Genomic DNA, 22,799 nt, shown 5'->3' with positions numbered 1-22,799 from the left:
AGTTCAATTCCCAGCAACCACATGGTGGCTCACAACCATCTGTAATGGGATCTGATGCCCTCTTCTGGTGTGTCTGAAGACAGCTACAGTGTACTTATATACATAAAATAATAAATCTTAAAAAAAAGAGAGAGGGGTGGAGAAGAGGAAGGGGAGGTAGAGAGAGAGAGAGAATATGAATGAATGAATGAATGAATGAATGAATGAACGAATGAACATGCAGATAGGGAAGATTTCTGACCAGGTATTTATGTGCTTATTGGCTGTTTGGATTTCTGGTGTATTTGTTAGTGGCTTTTTCCCATTCTTCTGTTAATATGTTAATGTTCAGTTCACAATTTTTGTTATGTATTGGTAAATGAATAATTATAGCAATAGTCTATGGTTGAAGTTAATATCAAAAAAGCCATATGCCTTTATAACATTGTATTACTTGTAAAATATTCATATTTTGATTAATTACCCAATTTTATGAGGCATTTTATCGAGGCATTATCTCTAGTGTAAACATACAAAAATTGAAGTTTAACTGTATTGGAAGTTTGCCCAAATCAGAAAGATACCAAACAGAATGAGGGAAACTGGCTTGTGGGCTGCCAGCACCTACTTCTGGGCTTATTCCTGCAATGCTGTCCCCTTAGATGACCGTGGGATTCTGCAGGAAATAAAAGAATGAAAGGGACTCCTGAATGGGTCTGGTGTTGATTTCTGGCCTTACTCACGCTCAGGAGTGTTGGTGTCAGTCCCTGCCCCTGCCCTCTTGGGAGAGCAAGTAGGAAGCCCAAGTTGCCTCAGCTTCTTTTTTTTTTTTTTTTTTTTTTTTTTTTTCCAATTTTTAAAAAATTTAAAAGGTCGTGTAAAAATGTTGCAATAAGGAAGTTACTTTGATTTTCTTATTTTACTGTAGATGCTGTAGTCAACAAAGGAGGTGACGAGTCTGTAGGCAAAGGAGATGGTAAGACATCCTGAGAAGTGTCTTCATGAAGATAAGCAGTACTGCTGCTCTCGCTGCTGGGACCCCCGCTCCTTCAGCTTTAGGGAGCACACATGGCGGCACACTGTGTGGAGTTCCACAGCACTGGCCGGGTGCTCACTGGCTCCTGACCTCTCCTGTCTTGATGCTTCAGTTAAGGAATGGCCAGAGCTGCGTTCCGCTCTGCCTCCTTCGTGTGGCATTGGCTGGAGAGACCAGTTTCTTGCGTCCTTGGCCATCTGAGCTGAGCTGAGAACAGGGCAGGCAGCTGCTTCCCTCCTAGTGGGCAGTGAGATGGAGGGCAGCCGAGAGGCTCGCCAACTGATCTTGGAAGACAGCACACCCTTTAGCCACACTCCTTTCCTCAGTCCAACTCTGCACACCGAGAGGGATGCGCTCAGCGCGGGAACCTAAGGCCGGGGTCCTCGGGTCATCTTAGGGGCTGTCACAGACACGTACAAATCACAGCTCTCCGTTACCCAGAGCTAGCTGCCTCATTGGCTGTGGTTTGTAGTGTTCAGAGTTCCACAAGGAAAGAAAAAAGCTTGTTAAGACGTTCTTGCCAGGTAGCACAGGCTGTCCTCTGCAACTCTCTGAGCACACCAGTGCTCATTTCCACACTTCCACATAGGAAGTGGTGTCAGGATTAAAGGATTTACCCCACGAGTCCACATCATCTTAGCTGAGAAATAAGCCAGCCCTCCGAGTCCAGATCCACCCCCTTTTGCCCATTTTTTGGCCGTTATTTTAAGAAAGTGCTTATACCAAGAGTTTACAGGTGGGAAACATCTTATGAATGTGGCATTTCTTTTCCTGTTCCAGGCCTTGACTTTCTACCACAGCTAAACTCGGTGTTCCCCCTGAGGAAGAATGCAGGCTCCTCCAGCACTCTGGTGCTGCACTCCAGCCCTTTTAATGTCCTTATGGGGACAGGGAAGGAAGAGCATGAGAGTCACGAGCTGTCAGCCGAGTCTAAGAAGGCACACCTTGGGAAGCCGGAGCCTAAGGACTCCTTGAAGCAGGTATCCACCCAAAAGGAATACCCGAACTTAAACTTTGGAGTTTATCACTCAAAAGGGCGGCCGCCAGTATCTGTGTCTTAATTATTAATGCTGTGTACTTACTAGGCAGGAACATAGGTTTAAATCTTGATGCCAGTTTTTAATAACTGAAGAACAGTTCTGAAACCTGTCAAACCTTGTCTGGGCTACAGATAACCACATATCTGCAAGAGAATACCTTATAACTGAATTTTTTTTTTTTTTTGAGGAGAAATAATTTTTATTCTCATGAAGGCAAGGGAAAGACTGAACCTCATGTTTAAATAGAGAAAAATCAAATTAAAATAATGTATATTATCACCCTATATCTGTGTGCGTTCTTCATTCTTATTGAAGAAAAGAAATTTCCAATTAATTCTTACTTCTGAAAAGTAAAGCTAAAATACTGGTGGATGTGTTTTTATGCATATTTTTCAGTTCACTGGGTCTGCCTGAGTAAAATCCTGATTTCTTAAGGAGACGTAAAAGAAAGGAGATATGTGTGTGGGAGGGTGGGGGTTGGGGGAATGTATGTGAGATTCTTTTAAAACATATTTCTACTGCAGCCTAAAGCAAGCTGGTGATCAAGTGGTTCTTAGTGGTAGAGCAAATCTGAGGGTGCTAAGAATGACTAAAGTATTAGCACCTTGGGTCTCAGGTTATAGGAAGGTCAACCTATAGGTATTCAAATAGCTGTGTTTTTTTTCTTATTTACACTTAAAAGTACAAGACAAAAGAGAATCAAGCCAGAAGTACAAAAAATGTCTTTAGTTTGCAGTATTTCCATCTAGATACTACATGAAAGGCCAGAGTTCTCTTCTCTCCCCTCCTTCTTCTCCCAGGGATTTGCATTATCGTGTGTAGTCAGCAAGTGCTTAGTAGATTAGCTTGTTGTAAAATGCACATTTTGATTAACATGCTTGCTGTGCTGCTAGCACTGGCTTCTTCTCAGTCTCTCTCTGTCTCTCATTTTCCTGACCCTGCCTGTGGGGAGAGCAGTGAGAACCAGATACAAAGTTTGTGGGTAATAGGATAAAATAAGAAATGGCATATTAGGGCTGGAGAGATGGCTCAGTGGTTAAGAGCACTGACTGCTCTTCCTGAGGTCCTGAGTTCAATTCCCAGCAACCACATGGTGGCTCACAACCATCTGTAAAGAGATCTGATGCCCTCTTCTGGTGTGTCTGAAGACAGCTACAGTGTACTCATATATAATAAATGAATAAAAAAAAAAAGAAATGGCATATTAAAGTGACTGTTTGTTTTAAATACAAGTTTACAAAGTTGATCTCCTCTGGTGCTGAACCTGGAATTCTAAACACCTGTCCATCATCTAACCAAGCAAGAAATCTTGAAAAGTTTGAAAAGCCAGAAAAAGATATTGAAGTCCAGTTGATGCACGAACCCTCAGTCAATGGACCCTCAACCCCAGGTAAGCACAGTGAAGGGCCTCAGGTTTGAAATGTGCAGTTGGAAAGGTCCCTGGCTTTTCTGCTTTTAAGGGATGAACAGAACAACCATGGGCCAGATAACACCAAAGGAATGCGTTATAGACCGCTGAGCTTCTTGTTAGAAGGCACGAGAGTTTGTTAAATCCATCAACCCTGATTTCATCGTTTGACATGAGCCTCTCTCTCAGTCTAATATACAAGGGCTTGGTTTAACTCCGCGTGCATAATGAAGAAAGGCTTTTTGGAAGGGCTTGAATTCTGTAGAAAATTTGTATTAGGTTTTATAGTTAGAGTTTATGCTGTAGACACATAAGACCCAGTTGCATTTAAGGGAGCTCAGCTGGCCTCTAAGAGAAGATGTCTAAGAGAGGCTTTGCCAGTGGCGCTGCTTCAAGCCTGCGTCCCTCCTGTTTGTTTTCAGTCGTCCTGGTTTATCTGGTTTGTGCTGCAACTTGTCACAGACATCTTTTATAAGGGAAAATGGTTCAGGGATTCTTCAAGATTAATCCCTCTGTCATGTGTTACGACATTAGACAGTTGGCAGTTTATATATACAGATAAATGACTGTTAGAAATAATGTCATAGAAAGTTTCTAAAATTTGGACTCCAGACAGTGGGTTTTTCTAAATGTCATAGGAACACTGTTCTTTTTGCAGTTTCCCAAGTCTTTCTTTACCAAATCTTATTTAGAAATGCTTGATGTCTTTTAGTCCAAGCTAACTATCAATATTTTCTCCATTTGTTCTAGTACCAAAGGCAGCCTCCTCCGTCACTGCTGGAGTAGCCAGTTCACTCTCAGAAAAAATAGTCGACACCCTTGGGAACAGTCGGCCGGCCGCGCCACTTACCTCTGTCCAGATCCGCTTCATTCAGAACATGATACAAGAAACCCTGGATGACTTCAGGTAGCACTGAGACTGCTCACCTCAGTCACTCAGTTTGTCTCTACCTGGGTGAAACCAGAGCCAGAGCTCATCTTGGTAACTCACACGTGTCTAGGTTATGATGACCACAAAAACGGAAAACATGAGTTTTGATCTTTGTGTACTGTGGAAAGGCGCATTGCCAAGCCTGCAGTCTGGTGTGCAGCATGACCTTGTGGATTCTGAGTCTTCACATGTGGGCAGATGTTTACATACTCAAATGTCCTCTCACATCCAGTACTTAAAGACCACCTTTAAGTGCTCTACAGCAGGGCACGTGGGAAACAGACCTTTTGTGCTTGTTGTATATTTTGTGTGGGAGTAGGGCAGGGAGTATTTGCCTCTGCACCCACGTGGAGGTTGGGGTCAGATTGCAGCGTCAGTTCTGCTGCTGTCTGGGTTCTGGCGATGAAATTTCAGTCTTCAGGCTTGGCAGCGAGTGCCTGTAGCCAGTGCAGCCCCTCACCAGGCCCGAAAGGCACCTTTAAATGTACTTCTAAATGGTTTTACATGGGTGACTTCAGGATCTTACAGGTGTGTGTGTGTGTGTGTGTGTGTGTGTGTGTGAATCTTTCTGTAACTTGACTTTGTTCTTTCTATCATTTGAATTTTCATTATAAAGTTCTGTTTGATGACTGTTCCTCCTGTTGCCTTTAGGTATGGCACTAGGATTTTAGGTCATCATAAATTAAAATAGATTTTTTTCACTCAGAGAATATTAAGATATTGAGATTATCTGTATATTCTCTGAAATTTTCAGAATCAAACAAAAAATGTTAACATGTTCTAGAACATCACCACTTCATTTTCATGGCTATTTCAGGCCTTAGAAGTTATTTTCAGTTGCTAACTGTTTTATGAGATCCCCCCCCCTTCTAACTTATAATTACTGGGATTTTAATGAGAAGAAAATTGAAGATGTATAGTTTTTAACTGGTGCAAATTTTTTAATGTTTAAAATATTTAAAATACATTTTAAGTATTAGAGATTCTCTCTTTGAAAGATCATCTTTTTGGTAATTCTGGTGTACCTAGTTTATATGTATCAGATATTAATGCAGAAGTGGGAATCTTCCCACGGTGGCCATAGTTTCTTTAGAATAAGTACATCATATCCTGGAAGGACGTGTGTGTGTGTGTGTGTGTGTGTGTGTGTGTGTGTGTGTGTGTGTGTGTGTGTGTTCATGATTGGCAAATAGGGTACTGTAGACAGTGTGACAGGAGTTTTGTCATGTAACAACTGGACTAAAGTGCATGTATGAGCGCAGTGAGTCTGGCTGTCTCCTGCTTTCTCGTACGTAGCTTGCTGTGGCGGTTGGTCTGTCCTAAAAGCATTTGTTGTGTGATTGTTCCTGTCTTGGGGCATGTTGCCTTTTCATCTCTTAACGTCACATCCTCAATCTGTCCTGTCCCTTCCATTAAGTGACCATCAGTTTCTCTCAGTAAGAAGTATTTCTCAGTATGTGTGTATTGGACTTTTTAAATTATGCTGGTGTTTTTATTAGGACTTGTTTGTACTGAGACAGTTGCACAGCTCATGAGCAGTCCAGTTCTTTCTCTCTGTGTCTCCTTCTTTTCAGTGCATGGTTTTAAAAGATGTAAGAGTTTCTGAGGACACCATAAATATTTATGGCCTGATGGGAAAACTGTCCGGGTAACAGCTAAGTCTAATGCAAGTGAAAGGATGCTGGAAACAGAAGGGAGCAGTTTTCTCAGGCAAATTTAGGAAGGTATCGCTGAAGAGAGGTTTATTTTCCAGTAAAGTGTATGGGAATAGCATGAGAAGAGACATGGTTATAAACTCTAGCAGTGTCCACGGAGAGGAGGGATGGTGCCACACACGAGAGCAGAGGGGAGTGTTTATGAAGGCCTAAACAGAGTTAATACTAATAGAACATGTAGTACTTACTGCCTGATTATTATACAGGCATCCGAGTGTCAGCTCACTGGTGTCTGCTGATTCTAGAGAGGTGGGCTCAGGCCTTCCCTTCCCTTCCCTTCAGCAGTGGAGGCTCTGAGTCCTAGATGGAGCCTGCCTCACAGCTCGTCTCTCCAGTGAGCTTGTCTCTAAGAAGGGCGCAGCACAGTGAGAGATACAGAGGACAGCCAGGGCTCGCAGTCTGTTAGCCCTCTGTGTGACATGAATTAATGAATTAGAACTGCTCTGTCGTCATCGCAGAATGCCTTTATCATTGTAGAGATTAACAGGTTCCTAATTTTCAAGTAAAGGAGTCACTGTACTGCCTGGCACATCCCTGGTAAACCTGTGAGTAATCCCTAATCACTTAAACAGTGGAAATGCTTTGTGAGGGGATGATCTAAGCTGTAACATTGTTCCAGTTCTAACAGGGATTTACTTTCTTTCTAGGGAAGCTTGCCATAGGGACATTGTGAATCTGCAAGTGGAAATGATTAAACAGTTTCATATGCAACTGGTATGTATAGCAGTGTCCTAAAGAATGTGGAAGGGTGAGGGTCTGAGGAGAATCCACGAGAAAACAATCTGTTTTTAATTCAGTTGTTACATCTAGTCGCTAATATAAGTCAGTAGAGATGGGGATGTTTTAAGCAAAGCAGATGTCAGCTACATATGTGCATTTTAACTTGTGAAAGTTGAGGCTTCTATCAAAGAACAGGTTTGTTTCTTGATAACAGAGATCCCCAGAAGTGTGACTGTAAACCCCCTCATATTTAATTTCTCTTGCCATCTTCCTGGTTGGGTCCACGGCATGCCATTCAGCTAGCTAATTGAGCATCGGAGCTCAGCTCGTGTGACAGCTCGCTGGGTAGTGTGGTGAGCCGTCATTTACCATGCATGTCCCCTTTTCCAGAATGAAATGCACTCTTTGCTGGAAAGATACTCAGTGAATGAAGGCTTAGTGGCTGAGATCGAAAGGCTGCGAGAAGAAAACAAAAGGCTGCGGGCCCACTTCTGAAGCCTCTGGACACCTTGATTTGTTATGAGTTAGGTTTCTGGCAACTGAAATACACAGAACCAGTATTGTTCGCATGGCCTTGAAAACGGATTCTGCAGCGCGCACTATTCCATCTCTGTCAGACATATTATATTTTTATATTAAAACTGCACGGAATACCATCTTCCTAGTGGGGAAGTCAACAGGATCTTTATTTTCTGATCGCCTTAGCTATACACTAAGTGCCCTTTTCCTAAAAGAAAAAAAAATGTTCATATAAGAATGGGTTTATGTTTTGTAAATGACTTTTTAAAACAGATATATTTTTGATGGACAAATTGTATTCCAAATTTTTTTAGGTAGCCAATGTTTAAAACCCTGGTATACCTTCTATTTTATAAAGAAATAATTTTAAAGTGGCAATTGGATTTTTTCACAGTTTCGTAATTATTTTGTTAACATGACGACATCAGGTATGACTTATTTATTTAGTATATATGTAATACATTTTGTGTTGTACAGATACATGGTAACTTTGTTCTGGTTACCTAACTTTATATAGGAAAAACTTTTAAGAGTTTGGAAGATTCAAGGGCTATGTATATCTGCTGATTGTCTAATGAATTAACGAAATGCAAAATCATACTCTCAGATTTTCATTACCATGACTCAACTTAGGATCAGTGAAATTTTCTTATAAGATACTAAATATTACATATTGTTGCCATTTTTTTCCTCACAACTGAAAGGGATAGATTATTTCTTCTGTGTTGTTTACCATTAACTTTTTCTAATTACAATGTGCTGTGAACAGCACTTTCTCTCTTTAGCCTTACCATAATATTATTTATAAAGATTCATCATGCAAAGAATTTACACGTTGGCAGCACTGACCATGTTCCTCTGCCTGCTGTGACCCACACTTTGATGGTGTTGGATGCCTCTTGCCCAAAGATTTCATCTGTGTACTTTATACAGAGATCTGCTACCCACTTTTGCTTTCCAGGATCAAGATGTTTACTAAAATGTAGCTTAGATTACTAACTGGGTTTCTAAAGAGGTGGAAGCTGTTAGGGTGTATTTAATAAATATAAACTTATGAATAATTATCTCCAAAAGTGGATCAGGAGCAGGACTTTTCCCAAGCTTCTCAGAAAGTCTATTTGTGTATCAAGTGTCCGTGGCCTTTACTTAGCAGATATGGTGACACTATGACTTGTAACAAGTCCCCTTATATGTCACTCAAACAATGTTAGAATGCAGAAGTCCTTTGTCTATATACTACATTTTAATCTATTAATATTTTCCTACTTCTTTTTTCTATAGGTGTATATATTGTGTATTAAGGGGGATCTGATAGAACATGTGTATAGGTGAACACTTGTCATGGATTTAAGCACTGAGGACAATAAATTTTGTATTCAAAATGTAGACGGTCTGAGCATGAACCTTTCACCCCTAGCTGAAATGGAGTAATACTGAGGGGACTTGACCTTCCCTCTAGGAATTTGAAAACAATAGACAAGATTGTTATTAATGCATAGCAACAAAACAGTACTCTCTCCTCCCCTTCTGCTCCCTCCCCTTCCCTTCCCTTTCCCCTCCCTTTCCCTCCCCTCTCCTCCCCTTCTCTCTCTGTCATCCCCATCTGCTCTTCCTCTTATATGATTAAATAAATCCTTAAAATTTGTGCAAACCACTCCGTGTGTTATTTGTAGATGAATGTATAGCATCAAAGTGTATCTGAGAAAAGGGAAGACCCCTGTAGTTAGTGACCTTGGCTTCTACCTGCAAGTAGAAGAATATGTATGCCCCAGTAAGAAGAAGAAAGAATGCAGTGGAAAACAAAATTAGTCAACGAAGATAGTGAAGTGTGCAGTAGTTCCTAGCAATAAAACTGATAAGCCAGCCACACTATTGAGAAAACCAGACATGAATGATCGATATTGGAAGTGAAAGAAATCACCTATTCTACAAGTATTTCTCGTGTGTGTGTGTGTGTGTGTGTGTGTGTGTGTGTGTGTGTGTGTATGTATGCGTGTGTGCATGCAACGCAGCACAGTGCGTGCACACATGCACACACACAGCCAAGTATGAAAACTAATGAATCCTTTCAAATATTTAAAGAAAACACCCTGTGCTGAACAAGTGCTTGCAGTATTTTGAAATCAGGGTAAGATGCCCATCTCACAAAAGCCAGCAACACTCTGCTACTCAAAGGTGACAGCATCCTGATGATCCTACATCACATTTTAATAGTTCAAATCCAGCAGCCTATTAAATGATATAGCCAAAGGAAACCTCCCAAAGATGCAAACTTGGGATAACGAGGCAGTCTAAGAAAAGACTATCACAAAGCAAATATTCTTTTTGAATGTTGTTTGACAAAGCTAGCATTCACTCCTGATTTAAAACCCAGGTGCAGGTGAATATACAAAAGCCTCATTTCTGTGTGAGCAGCATTTAATGAGAAAGTTAGATGCCACTTGGAATAGTATAAAAACATGAGTTTGTGAGGGATGGATTTGATAAAAGACCCATGCACTGTGCTCTCCAAGAAGAAGGCAAACTTAACAAGTGTGGCATGCACATCAGGGGTTGAAAGCCTCAGTACTATGAAACATCTAGATATGTGAAAATATTTGAGTAACCAAGCAATCTAGGAAAAATAGCACATTAGTGTTTACATTTCATAATTCCTCACTAAAAGGTACAACTAGCCAAGATAAGAGATACATGTAAATATAATCACATCAATATTGTATAATAAAGTCCAGAAGTAGATTCTCATTCTGGCATACACACTCATATAACATCAATATTGTATAATAAAGTCCAGAAGAAGATTCTCATCCTGCTACACACACTCATGCATATGTTAGGGGCAGCCCACCAGAAATGACACAAATTTATAGCCAATTGAGAGTCATTGTTACAATTGGCTGGGACCACACCTGGGCTTTTGGAACCCAAGTGTAGCATTGGGCATTTAAAGTAAGGGGTTTAAAAAGGCAAAAACCATATCCTGTCATCAGCTGTAGGAGGAGGTTTTGCATAAGCAAGCAGTTTAACAGAAGCTAGCTGAAGGGGGAGGTTTTGCTCAAGCAGACGGTTGAAGCTAAGTAAGCTGGGGCATCTTAACTTTGGACTTCTAGAATAGAGTTGGGTGATTTTCTATGGGGCTTCCCATCAAAGAGACCAAATTCTAGTTAAACCTAAAATGGCCCTCAGAAGTATATAAGATGAGAGAACCTCAGCACTGTCTTGCCCTGTCATACATACCTATCAACTGATTTTTGACATAAAAATAAAAACCAACCAGTAGAGAAAGTTTATACTTGTTTTGTTGGAATAAGTAGAAAACTGGGATAATAAGGTTAACTAAAATCAGTCAACCTATATACAAATTTTTAGTTAAGGTTCTAGAAGACAGTATCAGGTGGAAATATTGAGCTTACCAGTTTTGTATATGTCAACGGATAAAACTTTGAAAGAAAAATTGTTAACTTGAACTCGGGCAAATAACTGATAATGTTTTTCAAAAAATACTGCGAAAGAGATTCAAAAGACAAGCATGATGGGGAAAAAAGTGCCATTTAGTATCTTGCACTCCAGACATAGGATGCTATCTCAGTAGAAAAGTAACATGTTTTAAAGTGGGCAAATGATTTAGATAGGCACTTTGACAGTGATGGTGGGAAGGCTGTGAGTGGGAAAAACTGTATAATCTCAGTCCTCAGAGAAATTCACACCAAGCCAGGAGATGCCAGTGTATGTTAAATTAACTACTGAGAGCTAGAAATATGGCTTTATCCTGGGTTGGTGTCTTAGTAAGGGTTCTATTGCTATGAAGAGACAGCAGTGTCCATGGTAACTCTTATAAAGGAAAACATTTAATTGGGGCTGACTTAACAGGTTGGTTCAGAGATTTAGTTCATTATCGTCATGGCTGGAAGCACGGCAGTGTGCAGGCAGACATGGTGCTGGAAGAGCCGCGAGTTCTACATCTTGATCCGTCTTGTACCCAGCAGAGGGAAACTGTGTCACACTCAGTGTAGCTTGAGACTAGAAACTTCAAAACTTGCCCCCACAGGGAAATACTTCCTCCAACAAGGCTACACCTCCTAATAGTGCCACTTCCTATGGGCCAGCATTCAAACATAGGATTCTATATAAGCCATACCCATTCAAATCACCACAGTTGGCGAGGAAGTGGAACAACTGAGTTTTACACTCAATGTAGAATAGTACAGTCATTCTAGGGAACATTTTTAACCGTTTCTCCCATCATTCACCAGTCATGTGCCTCAGCCATTCTACTCCAGACACTTAAACAAAACTTGCCCAGGAATGATCACAACAGTTCTATTGTAGTATCCCAAATCTGGAAGCCATCCAAACACTTTACAATAAGTAAATGTATAAACAAATCATAGTACGTGAAACCGAGCTCTACCAGCTATATGAAGGGAAGAACCTTTAACACAGAGTAACGTGATTTAGACAAAATGTATGGGTACAAACCAGTGCTAGGTGGCCATGTGAAGTTCTAGAACTTGCAAATATACTCTGGCATTAGTCAGTGTTTGTAAACAGTAGGGAGTAGGGTCAGAGGATGCCAAACAGTCACAGGAAGGCTTTTGTCACTGATGTCTGCTTAGTCTAGGTTTGATGATGTTTCTGATATGGATAATTTATTTTAATATCAGCTGTTTCAACTTTTAGAGACAGTTTTCATAGCCCAGTTAGCCTCAGACTCCATATGTAGCCAAGATTGACCTTGACCTTTGATCCCTCTGTCTTTACCCTTACATATACCCCCCCAGAAAGGGATCGCTTCCTTTTTTTTTTTTTTTTTGTATTTTTATTGGATATTATGTATTGACATTTCAAATGTTATCCCCTTTCCAGGTTCCCTTTCTCCCATCCCTCCTCCCCCTACTTCTCTGAGGATGCTCCCCTTCCTACCCACTCCCATCTACCCACTCCCACCTCACCACCCTGGCATTCCTTACACTGGGGTAACAAGCCTTCACAGGACCAAGGACTTTTCTTCCTATTGATGCCAGACAATGCCATCCTCTACTACATATGTGGCTGGAACCATGAGTTCCTCCATGTGTACCCTCTGGTTGGAGGTTTTGTCCTTGGGAACTCTGGGGTATCTGTTTGGTTGATATTGTTGTTCTTCCTATGGGGCTGCAAACTCCTTCAGCTCCTTCAGTCTTTTCTCTAACTTCTCCATTGGGGTCCCCTTGTTCAGTCCATAGTTAGTTGCAGGCATTCTCATCTGTATCAGTAAGGCTCTGGCAAAGCCTCTCAGGAGACACCTATATCAGGCTCCTGTCAGCAAGCACTTCTTGCCATCAGCAATAGTGACTGGGTTTGGTCATATGGGATCGGTCATATGGGATCGGTCATATGGGATCGGTCTCCAGGTGGGGCAGTATCTGTGTGGCCTTTCCTTCAGTCTCTGCTCCACTCTTTGTCCCTGTATTTCCTCTCGTGAGTATTTTGTTCACCCTTCTAAGAAGGACTGAAGCATCCACACTTTGGTCTTCTTTCTTCATGAGCTTCATATGGTCTGTGAATTATATCTTGGATAATCCAAACTTTTGGGCTAATAAACATTTATCCATGAATGCATAGCATGTTGTCTCTTGTAACTGGGTTACCTCACTCAGGATGATATTTTCTAATTCCATCCATTTGCCTAAGAATTTGATGAAGTCATTGTTTTTAATAGCAAGTAGTACTCCATTGTGTAAATGTACTGCAATTTGCAAATTCATTTGGAATAACAAAAACCCAGGATAGCGAAAACTATTCTCAACAATAAAAGAATTGGGGGAATCGCCATCCCTGACCTCAAGCTGTATTACAGAGCACTCGTGATAAAAAACTAAATGGCATTGGTGCAGAGATAGGCAGGTAGATCAATGGAATAAAATTGAAGACCCAGAAATGAACCCACACACTTATAGTCACTTGATCTTTAACAAAGGAGCTAAAACCATCCAGTGGAACAAAGACAGCATTTTCAACAAATGGTGCTGGTTCAACTGGCAGTCAGTATGTAGAAGAATGCAAATTGATCTATTTTTATCTCCTTGTACAAAGCTCAAGTCCAAGTGGATCAATGACCTCCACATAAAACCAGATACACTGAAACTAATAGAAGCTATAGTTGGGAAGAACCCCGAACACATAGGCACAGGGAAAAATTTCCTGAGCAGAACACCAATGGCTTATGCTCTAAGATCAAGAATTGACAAGTGGGACCTCATAAAATTGCAAAGCTTCTGTAAGGCAGAAGACAGTCAATAGGACAAAGCAGCAACCAACAGATTGGGAAAAGATTGTTACCAATCCTACATCAGATAGAGGGTTAATATCTAATATATATAAAGAACTCAAGAAGTTAGACTCCAGAGAACTAAATAATCCTTTTTAAAAAATGGGCTACAGTGCTAAACAAGAATTCTTAACTGAGGAATATAGGAATGGCCAAGAAGCACCTAAAGAAATGTGCAACATCCTTAGTCATCAGGGAAATGCAAATTAAAACAACCCTAAGATTCCACCTGACAACAATCTGAATGGCTAGGATCAAAACTCGGGTGACAGCAGATGCTGGCAAGGACGTGGAGAAAGGAGCACTCTTCCATTGTTGGTGGGATTGCAAGCTGGTACAACCACTGTGGAAATCAGTCTAGCGGTTCCTCAGAAAATTGGACATAGTTCTACCTGAGGACCCAACTATACAACTCCTGGGCATACACCCAAAAGATGTTCCAACATATAGCAAGGCCACATGCACCACTATGTTCCTAGCAGTCTTATACAATTTATGGTAGCTAGAAGCTAGAAAGAACCCAGATGTCCTCCAACAGAGGAAGGGATCACTTCTAATATATGGCATAAGTAGGTTGAAATGATTTCTCCTTACCCCCCACACCCTTAATATTGTTCAAAATATGAAGGATATATAAAGCGAAAGAATCATTTGACATTAGCTTAGCACTCAGATCTTTGTTCTACTGTTGCTAGTAACGTGCTGACAAATGTAACAAGGGGGAAAGGGCTTACTTGGCTCAAGATTCCAGTCACATTGTCATTGTGGGGAAGCAAGATGACTGGAACCAGAGGCAGTCACATCCACAGTAAAGTGGATTCTTATGTATCCGGTCAAGGGCCCAGCCCAAGAGATGATGTTGACCACATCCAAGGTAAGTCTTTGCACCTCAACTGGCCTAAGTCAGAAAACCCTTTGTACACATGCGCATAGGCCAACCTCATCTGGACAGCTCCTCATGGAGACTCCTTGCTCGGGTGAAACGGGCAGAACTAACCATCCCAGCATATGTGGGGAGAGCTGATGCTGAACCTGTAAGTATGTGTAGACCACATCTACAGATAATAGTTACCTAGGGACTGTTCGAATGTGCAGTGTTAGGTAAACACATCCATTGGAATTCCCATCGTTTTGGTTTTATAGCAAATAAGGCCAATGGAATAATGAAGTTTACCCAGCATGGAATGCACTTTTTTCTGGCTTCTAAAAAAAGTTGGGTAGCATTTTGGTTGACAGCCTCTATGCGTTTAAAAATTCAACGTAGCTGTTTGACAGTTCCTAGTTAATCAACTTTAACCACCTTACTTTTTCATCTCACCTAGAACACATCTATCGATACATGATTATTTGTTGATAAGCTGAGTGTTTAGACTACAGAGCATTAGAGGTGTTGCATGTGGTTAACTCATTTTTCTGGCAGACTCAGATGGTTGTCATTTATACACACACAGTTTCTTTGACAAATGACAAATCATTACGGAGAAAAATGAAACTGTCAAATCTAGTTTTACATTTCCTTCTTTTGTCTGTACATTCTAGTCTGTTTATTTTTGAGACACGCTGGCCTTGAATCTGGGCCCTCTTAGTTCGGCCTCCTGGAATCTGAGATTATAACCTTCCTGGCTAGAATGCAGCATTTGCTCAAAAGGCAAAGTCTAAATGTGTTTTGCAGAACTTGTTTGAGAGTAGAGGCAAGGAAGCAAATAACTCTCTCTCTCTCTCTCTCTCTCTCTCTCTCTCTCTCTCTCTCTCTCTCTCTCTCTCTCAACTGGCTGGTCAACAAGCTCCCGGAATCCTCCTATCTCTGCCTTCCAGTGCCGAGGTTGCAGACATGCGCAGACATGCTCAGATTTTATGTGGGTGCCAGGATTGCAAACTTGGATCCTCAGCTTACACAGCCAACACTTTTACCCACTGAGCCATCGTGTTTGTTCTTTGCCTCGTTTATTGAATGCCTGGCCTTATGGATAATGGTATTTATTTAAGGATGATAAGAGGCTATATATTTCGTGGAAAATAATAAAAGTTCAGTGACTAGGTAAATTATGATTTTTACCACTCAAAAACATTTAAATGGAAATATATCAGCATATGCTCGACTCGATCTTGAACTCTTTTTTTCACACAATGAGAAAATGGTAGCTATAAAGAGTAATTATGATATTTTGACCAACGATTGGAATGGTTAGTCATAGAGTATTACTTTTCTCCCATTTTTTTTTTCTTTTTAGCAGAAATACGCTTGGTAAATGATCTGAAATTGTCTAGACTTATGGCTTTGAGTCTGAAAATACAACATCTCTTCTAGCAATTTATAGGATCGATTTCAGAAATTACAAAGCCTCTTGGTGGAGGGATAGTTTTGTTGCCCTTGTTTCAAAGGCTAGGTCTTTCCGGAGTGTGCATAGGAGCTTCCCTGTTATTTAAGGCACCCAACTCAGTTTATATTTTATGATGCCCAAATCACTAAGCATTTATCAACTGGGGTGCATCAACTTGAATAAACAACTGAATAGTTATCGTTCACTTCTGTCTTATAGGCTTTTTTGGTGCATGAAACACAGAATTCTTTGCAGAATTATGTAAAATATAAATATCACTGTTGTTTACGTTCCCACATCCTTTGATGATGTCATCATGTATATAGCTACAATAATTTGAGATTACTCTTACTATTCTATAACTATATTTATTCTGTCTTATGAAATAAGTTGCCAGATACACTCACAATTAATTTTCTATTGAAAGTATTAGTTGATGCACTATTCAGACATATTCCTTGACCATGAAACCATATATCATAATACATTTCTATATTTGAAGCAAATTTTGATGTAATGATAAACCATAGTGGTTTTTATGTGTAAATGTGTTGAAAAGCTATGTTGTTTTGTGTGTGTGTGTGTGTGTGTGTGTGATTTTCATACACGTCTTTACTTGTATATTATTAGCTGGTGTAGAACAGAAACCCATGCTTTAGGACTTACAAAGATGTGCAAATACACAGGCAAAATGGCCAAAATAATTGGCCTTTAATTTTTTTCCCCCTAAGGATGCTACAGCAACAGCCATTAAAGATAATTTAGTATTTGGAACTGTCTCATGTTAACTCGTGTATACATATGTATGTGTTGCATATACATGCCTGTGTGTGAGAGAGTGTGTTGTACATACATGCTTGCGTGAGAGTATGGCCATGTGCATGTGCATGTGGAAGCCAGATGCTCACACCGAGGTCTCCCTCAGTTGCTTCCCCATCATTATATTTCATCTTGAGACAAACTTCCTCCCTGAGCCTGGAACTCACTGGTTTGACTAGACTGACTGTCCCCAAGCTCCAGGGACTTCCCTGACACCCTCTAGCACTGGGCTTACAGACACGCCATCATGTCTGGCTGTTAACGTAGGTGCTCATGCTTGGGTGGCAAACGCTTTAACCATTGGGGCATCTCTCTGGCCTGTCTGCCTTAGTATTAAGGTGCTCAGCCTAGGTGGTCCAGGCTTGGAAAAGCAACTGGAAGCACCTTTATTTCCACAAGCTACCACCTTGGTTCAGGCCCAGATCTGTGTCTCAGTTGAGCTCTAACATCAGCCTACTCTTTGTTTTCTCCTCTTTAAGGTCACCGGAATAATTTGTTAGCCCAAATGCTAGCCGCGTCTGCTCCCATTCTCTACTCCATGTCTTCAGTTTCAGCTGTCATTAACAGCGCCTTAACACCTCTTATTTTATAGACCTCGTAACGTGTCTCCTTTATTACTTTTTAAAAATTAGAAATTATTGCATGTCATAAACCCAACTACTGACTTATGCTCCAAACCAGCTGCCTAAAATCTTTTTATTCCTCTTCTCCTGACTGTATAAACCCTTCAGCGAGAACTAGGAACAAGCAAGTCAACACTTTCAGCAGGGACACAACGTTAAGGACACACAGGTATGTCTCAGTAGGGCTGTGGGCTGTGATTGAACCTGGGGCCTCACACATGCTAGACAAGCACTGGATCCAGGAGATATTCCTCAGGCCTGAGAAATTCTGTTTTGTTTTGATGTTGTTTTCAAATAACGTTTGTTCTTGTACTGGTAAATCTTAGCGCAGTGGCTCTTAACCTAAGGGTCGAAACCCCTCTGGGGGAGTCCCATGTCAGATACACCATGTGTCGTATATTTACTTTTTGATTCATAGCCATAGCAGTTATGAGTTACATAAAATTACAGTTATGAAGTAGCAATGAAAATAATTTGGTGTCTGTGTGTGTGGGGGGGGAGGTGTCACCACACATGAGGGACTGTATTAAAGGGTCTTTCAGTCTTAGGAAGGTTGAGAGCCAGTGTGTTAGAGGACTTAAGAAAGCAAGTGTTGAGTGGTTTCAGTAAGGTAAATGGACAAAAAGCTACAAACCTTCCTTTGTTCACATTGACCAAACATTAACAACCCAGAGATCAAATACCTTCTGAGAAATCCGCTAACTGGTTCTTATACCACAGGAGAAAATGAACCAATCTCATTAAAACCCATTAGAGGATGTAAGAAGACACTCCCCAGAACCCCTCTCTTGAGCACAGAGCACAGAACTGTATGTTTGGGATGACAGGTTAACTCCTAATTTTTCCTTGGGAACAGAGGGTTATAACATACAATATGCATATCAAATGTTCTGCCTTTTAGTGGAGGTTCAATGGCCGACTGGTTTCTGCTGTTCTCGTATCTGAATAAAGCAGTTACTTTTCCTAAATTCAAGAGAAAACATGGTGAACAGCAAGACAAAACTATTCATAAATATAATAATTCCCAATACAGCTCAGTACATAGATACATAAAAGAAGCTTGTAGTATTGAAAAGCAATTCATTTTTGAATCGGGTGTCGGATCTTTAAGAGCATAAGAAATAATTATAGTGTTCCAGTTAAGCAAGATGAATAAGCTCGGGGGGCCCGCACATCGCATCTGTTGTCAACAGTGATATATTACACACTCACAGCTTGTTAATAGTGTAGGTCTCATACTAAATGCTCGTATCACAGTAAAATTAAAAAGTTACAAATCTATGGCATTGGGCTGGGGCTATAGGTCAGCGTATTTACCTGGCATGTGTGAGACACTGGGCTTTCTCTCTCTCTCTCTCTCTCTCTCTCTCTCTGTCTCTCTGTCTCTGTCTCTGTCTCTGTCTCTGTCTCTGTCTCTCTCTCTCTCCACACACACACACACACACACACACACACACACACACACACTAATACAACTAATCTGTAGGATTGGATTTGAATACTGAAAGGGAGATTTGTCAACAGAGGAGATGACTCTGTGGGTAGAAATGCTTGCACACGAGAATGCTGTTCTTAGTTTCAGTACCTAGAACTCATGTAGAAGGTAGGCATTTAGCACAAACATCTGTAACCCCAGGGCTTCTAGAGGGGAGACAGAGACAGGAGAATTTAAGGGTCAGCTAGCCTGATGTATACAGTAGAAAAACAACAGAGTCCCTATCTCAAGGAAAGTGGAAGGTGAGACTCAACAACTGAATTTGTCCTCTGATCTCCACCCAGATTTACACACATACACACGTGCACGGGCGTGCACACACAGAAATTTGCATCGTTAGTGATCTAAAATGTGATAGAGAGGTGTAAGGTGTAGAATCGTTATAAGTGAAACCACGCATTAAAGTTGATTATTATAATTAAGTAATTAAGATGATGTATATAATTACACTAATAACCACAAAGGCTATGTATCGTAAAGCGAGGAAGAAATAAAGTATAACTGCAGAAAAGCTCAACGACGCAATAGAAGAAGCCTAGGGAAGAAAGGGGAAGCAAGAAAGCTCCAGGAAATGCAGAAAGGAATGAGCAAAGGTCAACAGCAGCTTCTAAGTTAGAGATAGTTTCCTCTATTATAAATGTGCTACGTGGACCAATTAAATGACACTGGTTGGCTTAAAAACGATCAATGCGTACATGTACATACAAGAGACTCCAGTTAGATCTGAGGATGCACAGGCTGAAAATGAGGGTATGGCTTGATAGTCCATGCAAGTAAGTCTCTGAAGAGAATCAGTGAGCACACACACAATAGATGTGAGGAAGACTCTCAGTAAGCAAATAATAATAATAATAATAATAATAATAATAATAAATTACCCAGATTTTACAGGTGTTTTATATTTATATGTGTGTATGTATGTATGTATATATGTATGTATGTACCTGAGTGTGCACACACACATGCACACATGAGCTCTTGTGCATGTATGCAAGCATACACACGTTTGGCTTCAGCTGTAGAATGGACTATTAAGTTAATGGCCCTACGATCACCAAGTCTTAGACTTAATGAGATGCAGAGAAATCCTTGTAAGCTTTGAAAGGGTGACCCAAATTTAACTTTGACCATGGGGGTGTTTTACTGCTGAGATGCTTTGAATTTGTCCAGAGGGTCCTCTTGGGACAAAACCCCATCCAGCCCTTGGATCAGATTGAAGTCAGGTTGGTTGAGCCTACATCTGTCCTCTGCATTTCCTTCCTCTTAAGGAGCAGCAGCACTCCAAACTTGGCAGAGTACACACATGCCGCGCTAGAAGGCCAGCAGCCAGGTTTCAGTAGTGAACAGTCTGGCTGGACTCAAAGCCTTGTAAACTGATGGCTGCAGAGCTCAGTGAAGTAACCCACACTCTAGTTTATGACGAAATGTAACGATTTCCTGTAGGCATGGCAGCCTGGGCCAAGTTGACAGTAAAGGGTCTCCTATATACACTATACCACTGAAGGGTGTACATGCTTTGGGGGACTGTCTTAATTAGGGTTTCATTGCTGTGAAGAGACACCATGACCAAAGCAACTTTTGTAAGGGACAACATTTAATTGAGGCTGGCTAACAGGTGCAGAGGTTCAGTTCAGTATCATCAAGGTGGGAGCACGGCAATCTCTAGGTAGGCAAGTGCTGGAGGAGATGAGAATTCTACATCTTATTCTGAAGGGAAACAGGAGAAGACTGGCTTCCAGGCAGTTAGGAGGAAGCTCTCTCAAAGCCCACCCTCCACAGTGACACAATTCCTCCAACAAGACCACACCTACGCCAACAAGGCCACACCTACACAAAGGCTACACCTACACCAACAAGGCTACTCCTACTAATAGTGCTACTCTCTGAGCCAAGCAAATCCAAACCAGCACAGGGGTTCTACTGGAATATTTCATCTGTGGCAATAGAGATCTCATCTGAATTCTGGGGCCCAAGGCCCAAAGAACACGAGGGAAATTCCTGAACCCAGGGCTTCACTTTCTAACGTTGGCTTACAGGTATGCTGTTTGTGAAAACCTATCCTAAAACTATGACCCTTTTGCTAATTCACTTCTAGTTTTGGGGGGGTGGGAGAGTGTTAATTTTGATAAACAACTAAAAATAAGATAACACAAAAGAATATTCGGTCCAGATGGGAAGCAATTGTAAGGTAGTATATTTCAATTAAAATGCATTAGTAACAACACTTAACATTCAAAGGATGAGCAGGGCAATTAAAACAATTAGCAGACAAAACACAGGGTAAGTGCTCACTGCAAGATTCATGTTTTGAAGTATTGGGTGACAGAAAGGACGGAAATAAAGGAATCGAAGAAGGCGCTAGAGGTGTGGTCGTCTCATTTCTAATGCTTCGGTAAGATGCTCCAAAGAAAAGCAACTTAAGTGAGAAAGGGTTTATTAAGCTCACGATTCCAAGTTCCATTGGAAAGCAAGAGAGGGACTTGAAGCAGCTAAGGCACGTTGCCATCAGGAGCAGAGTGGATGCATGTGGAGGGTGGCATGGCTTGGTGTTCAGCTAGCTTCCTCTACTCTTCCACAGTCCAGAGCCCAAACCTGGAAATGGTGTTGTCCACTTTCGGGCTGGGTTTTCCTACATCAGTGAAAGCGATCAAGAGACATCCCCACAGGCCAGCCTACCCTAGAGTCACTGAAATTCGTCCTTAGATGATTCTAAGTTGTATCCAGTTGACAATGAAACTAGAAAACTGGATTGGCTATAGGCGCTCTGGAGCTAAAGAAGCCATCTGGGAAGTGTCTTCCTGTTCAAAGAAAAAGACTTAGTGATTTTAGTGTTTCATGTTCCTCAGAAGAGAGATTTGAAACATATAAAGCAAATGTTATGTTATAGACAGCCAAAGAAAAGGTCAGCGCTTATAATTTTGTGAAAGTACGGAATGCGCCTCTCTCAATAATTGGTAGGGGAAAGACACAGAGTCTCCCATTGTCTGTCTAGTTTGCTAAGAAGTTTTGCTTTGTTTCAATCAGGAGTGAGTGGGTGCTGAGCTCTGTTAATTGCTTTTGCTGAACCCACTGAGATTGGTTTCCCCCTTTAAATCTATGAATATAGAGGTTCGTATTGATTTTTAAATGTTAAATCATCCTTGCACTCTGAAGAAACCTCATTATCTTGGATTTACTTTGCTAGTATTTGGGATTACTTCATCTAAGTTTATTGGGAAGGTTAGTTATTAATTTTCCTCTCTTTAGAATCTTCTTTCAGTGTCTGAGTATGAAAGGTTTGGCGACTACAGGAGACAAAGTTGAAGTATGCCCAGCAGACTTAGACGCTCCTTGGGACATTTATCTCCAGGGTGGCTGCACAGGGTCAGTGTGAACTGAATCACTTTCAGTCTAACAGGAAATGCTGTGATCGTGGGCTGTAGCTTTGCAGAGGCTCCTGAGTCTGGTTCCCAGTGTGTTCATATAGACCTTCAAGGAGTTCAGCATAGAACACCACACAGTCCTGGGACTTCAACCTGGGCTGCCACCCACACACGGGTCTCTGTTCAGCAACATTGGCTGTAGATAATTTCAGATTTCTGAAGCTTGCTTCCCAGATTTTAGCTTTAATATCCCAGATCTGTCCCAGTGTGGATGATTCTCTCTGCTTTTGAGGAGAGCCATAAGCTAAGAGCTCTTCTGGTTTCTCTTGTTTCCTGTTCATAGTCAGACTTGGAACATTTCCCAGAGGCCGGTAACATGGTGATCAGTAGGGCCTTCATGTTCCTTCATTCCAGAAGGATACATCTTCCTGGTTCTGGGTCGGTTCCCTGCTCTCAACCAAACCATGTTTTATTTCACTTAACATTTGACAAAGCACAAGGCTACGACAATCCACCAGAGA

The 22,799-nt window shown here is 41.1% G+C and overlaps 1 protein-coding gene and 1 non-coding gene across 3 annotated transcripts in view; both read left to right on the top strand.

The window, feature by feature from the left end:
- Nucleotides 1-8,999, top strand: part of Nedd1 (NEDD1 gamma-tubulin ring complex targeting factor) — a 41,435-nt gene extending 32,436 nt beyond the window's left edge. For both annotated transcript variants that reach the window (NM_001106779.2, XM_039078693.2), the window contains exons 10-15: nt 908-955; nt 1,796-1,995; nt 3,289-3,445; nt 4,214-4,370; nt 6,757-6,823; nt 7,220-8,999. In NM_001106779.2, the coding sequence (NP_001100249.2) occupies nt 908-955; nt 1,796-1,995; nt 3,289-3,445; nt 4,214-4,370; nt 6,757-6,823; nt 7,220-7,324 (734 nt within the window). In that variant the 3' untranslated portion in view covers nt 7,325-8,999. The remainder of the gene's footprint in view (nt 1-907; nt 956-1,795; nt 1,996-3,288; nt 3,446-4,213; nt 4,371-6,756; nt 6,824-7,219) is intronic.
- On the top strand, nt 5,018-5,160 carry LOC120094015 (small nucleolar RNA SNORA79). The gene has a single exon (XR_005487708.1). It is a non-coding gene; the product is annotated as a small nucleolar RNA SNORA79 (small nucleolar RNA).
- Nucleotides 9,000-22,799: the final 13,800 nt, after the last annotated feature.

Source organism: Rattus norvegicus, chromosome 7 (assembly GCF_036323735.1).
Source record: "Rattus norvegicus strain BN/NHsdMcwi chromosome 7, GRCr8, whole genome shotgun sequence".
Classification (NCBI taxonomy): domain Eukaryota; kingdom Metazoa; phylum Chordata; class Mammalia; order Rodentia; family Muridae; genus Rattus; species Rattus norvegicus.
The sequence above is the reverse complement of the archived record's forward strand: the minus strand, read 5'-3'. Positions and strand labels throughout refer to the sequence as shown.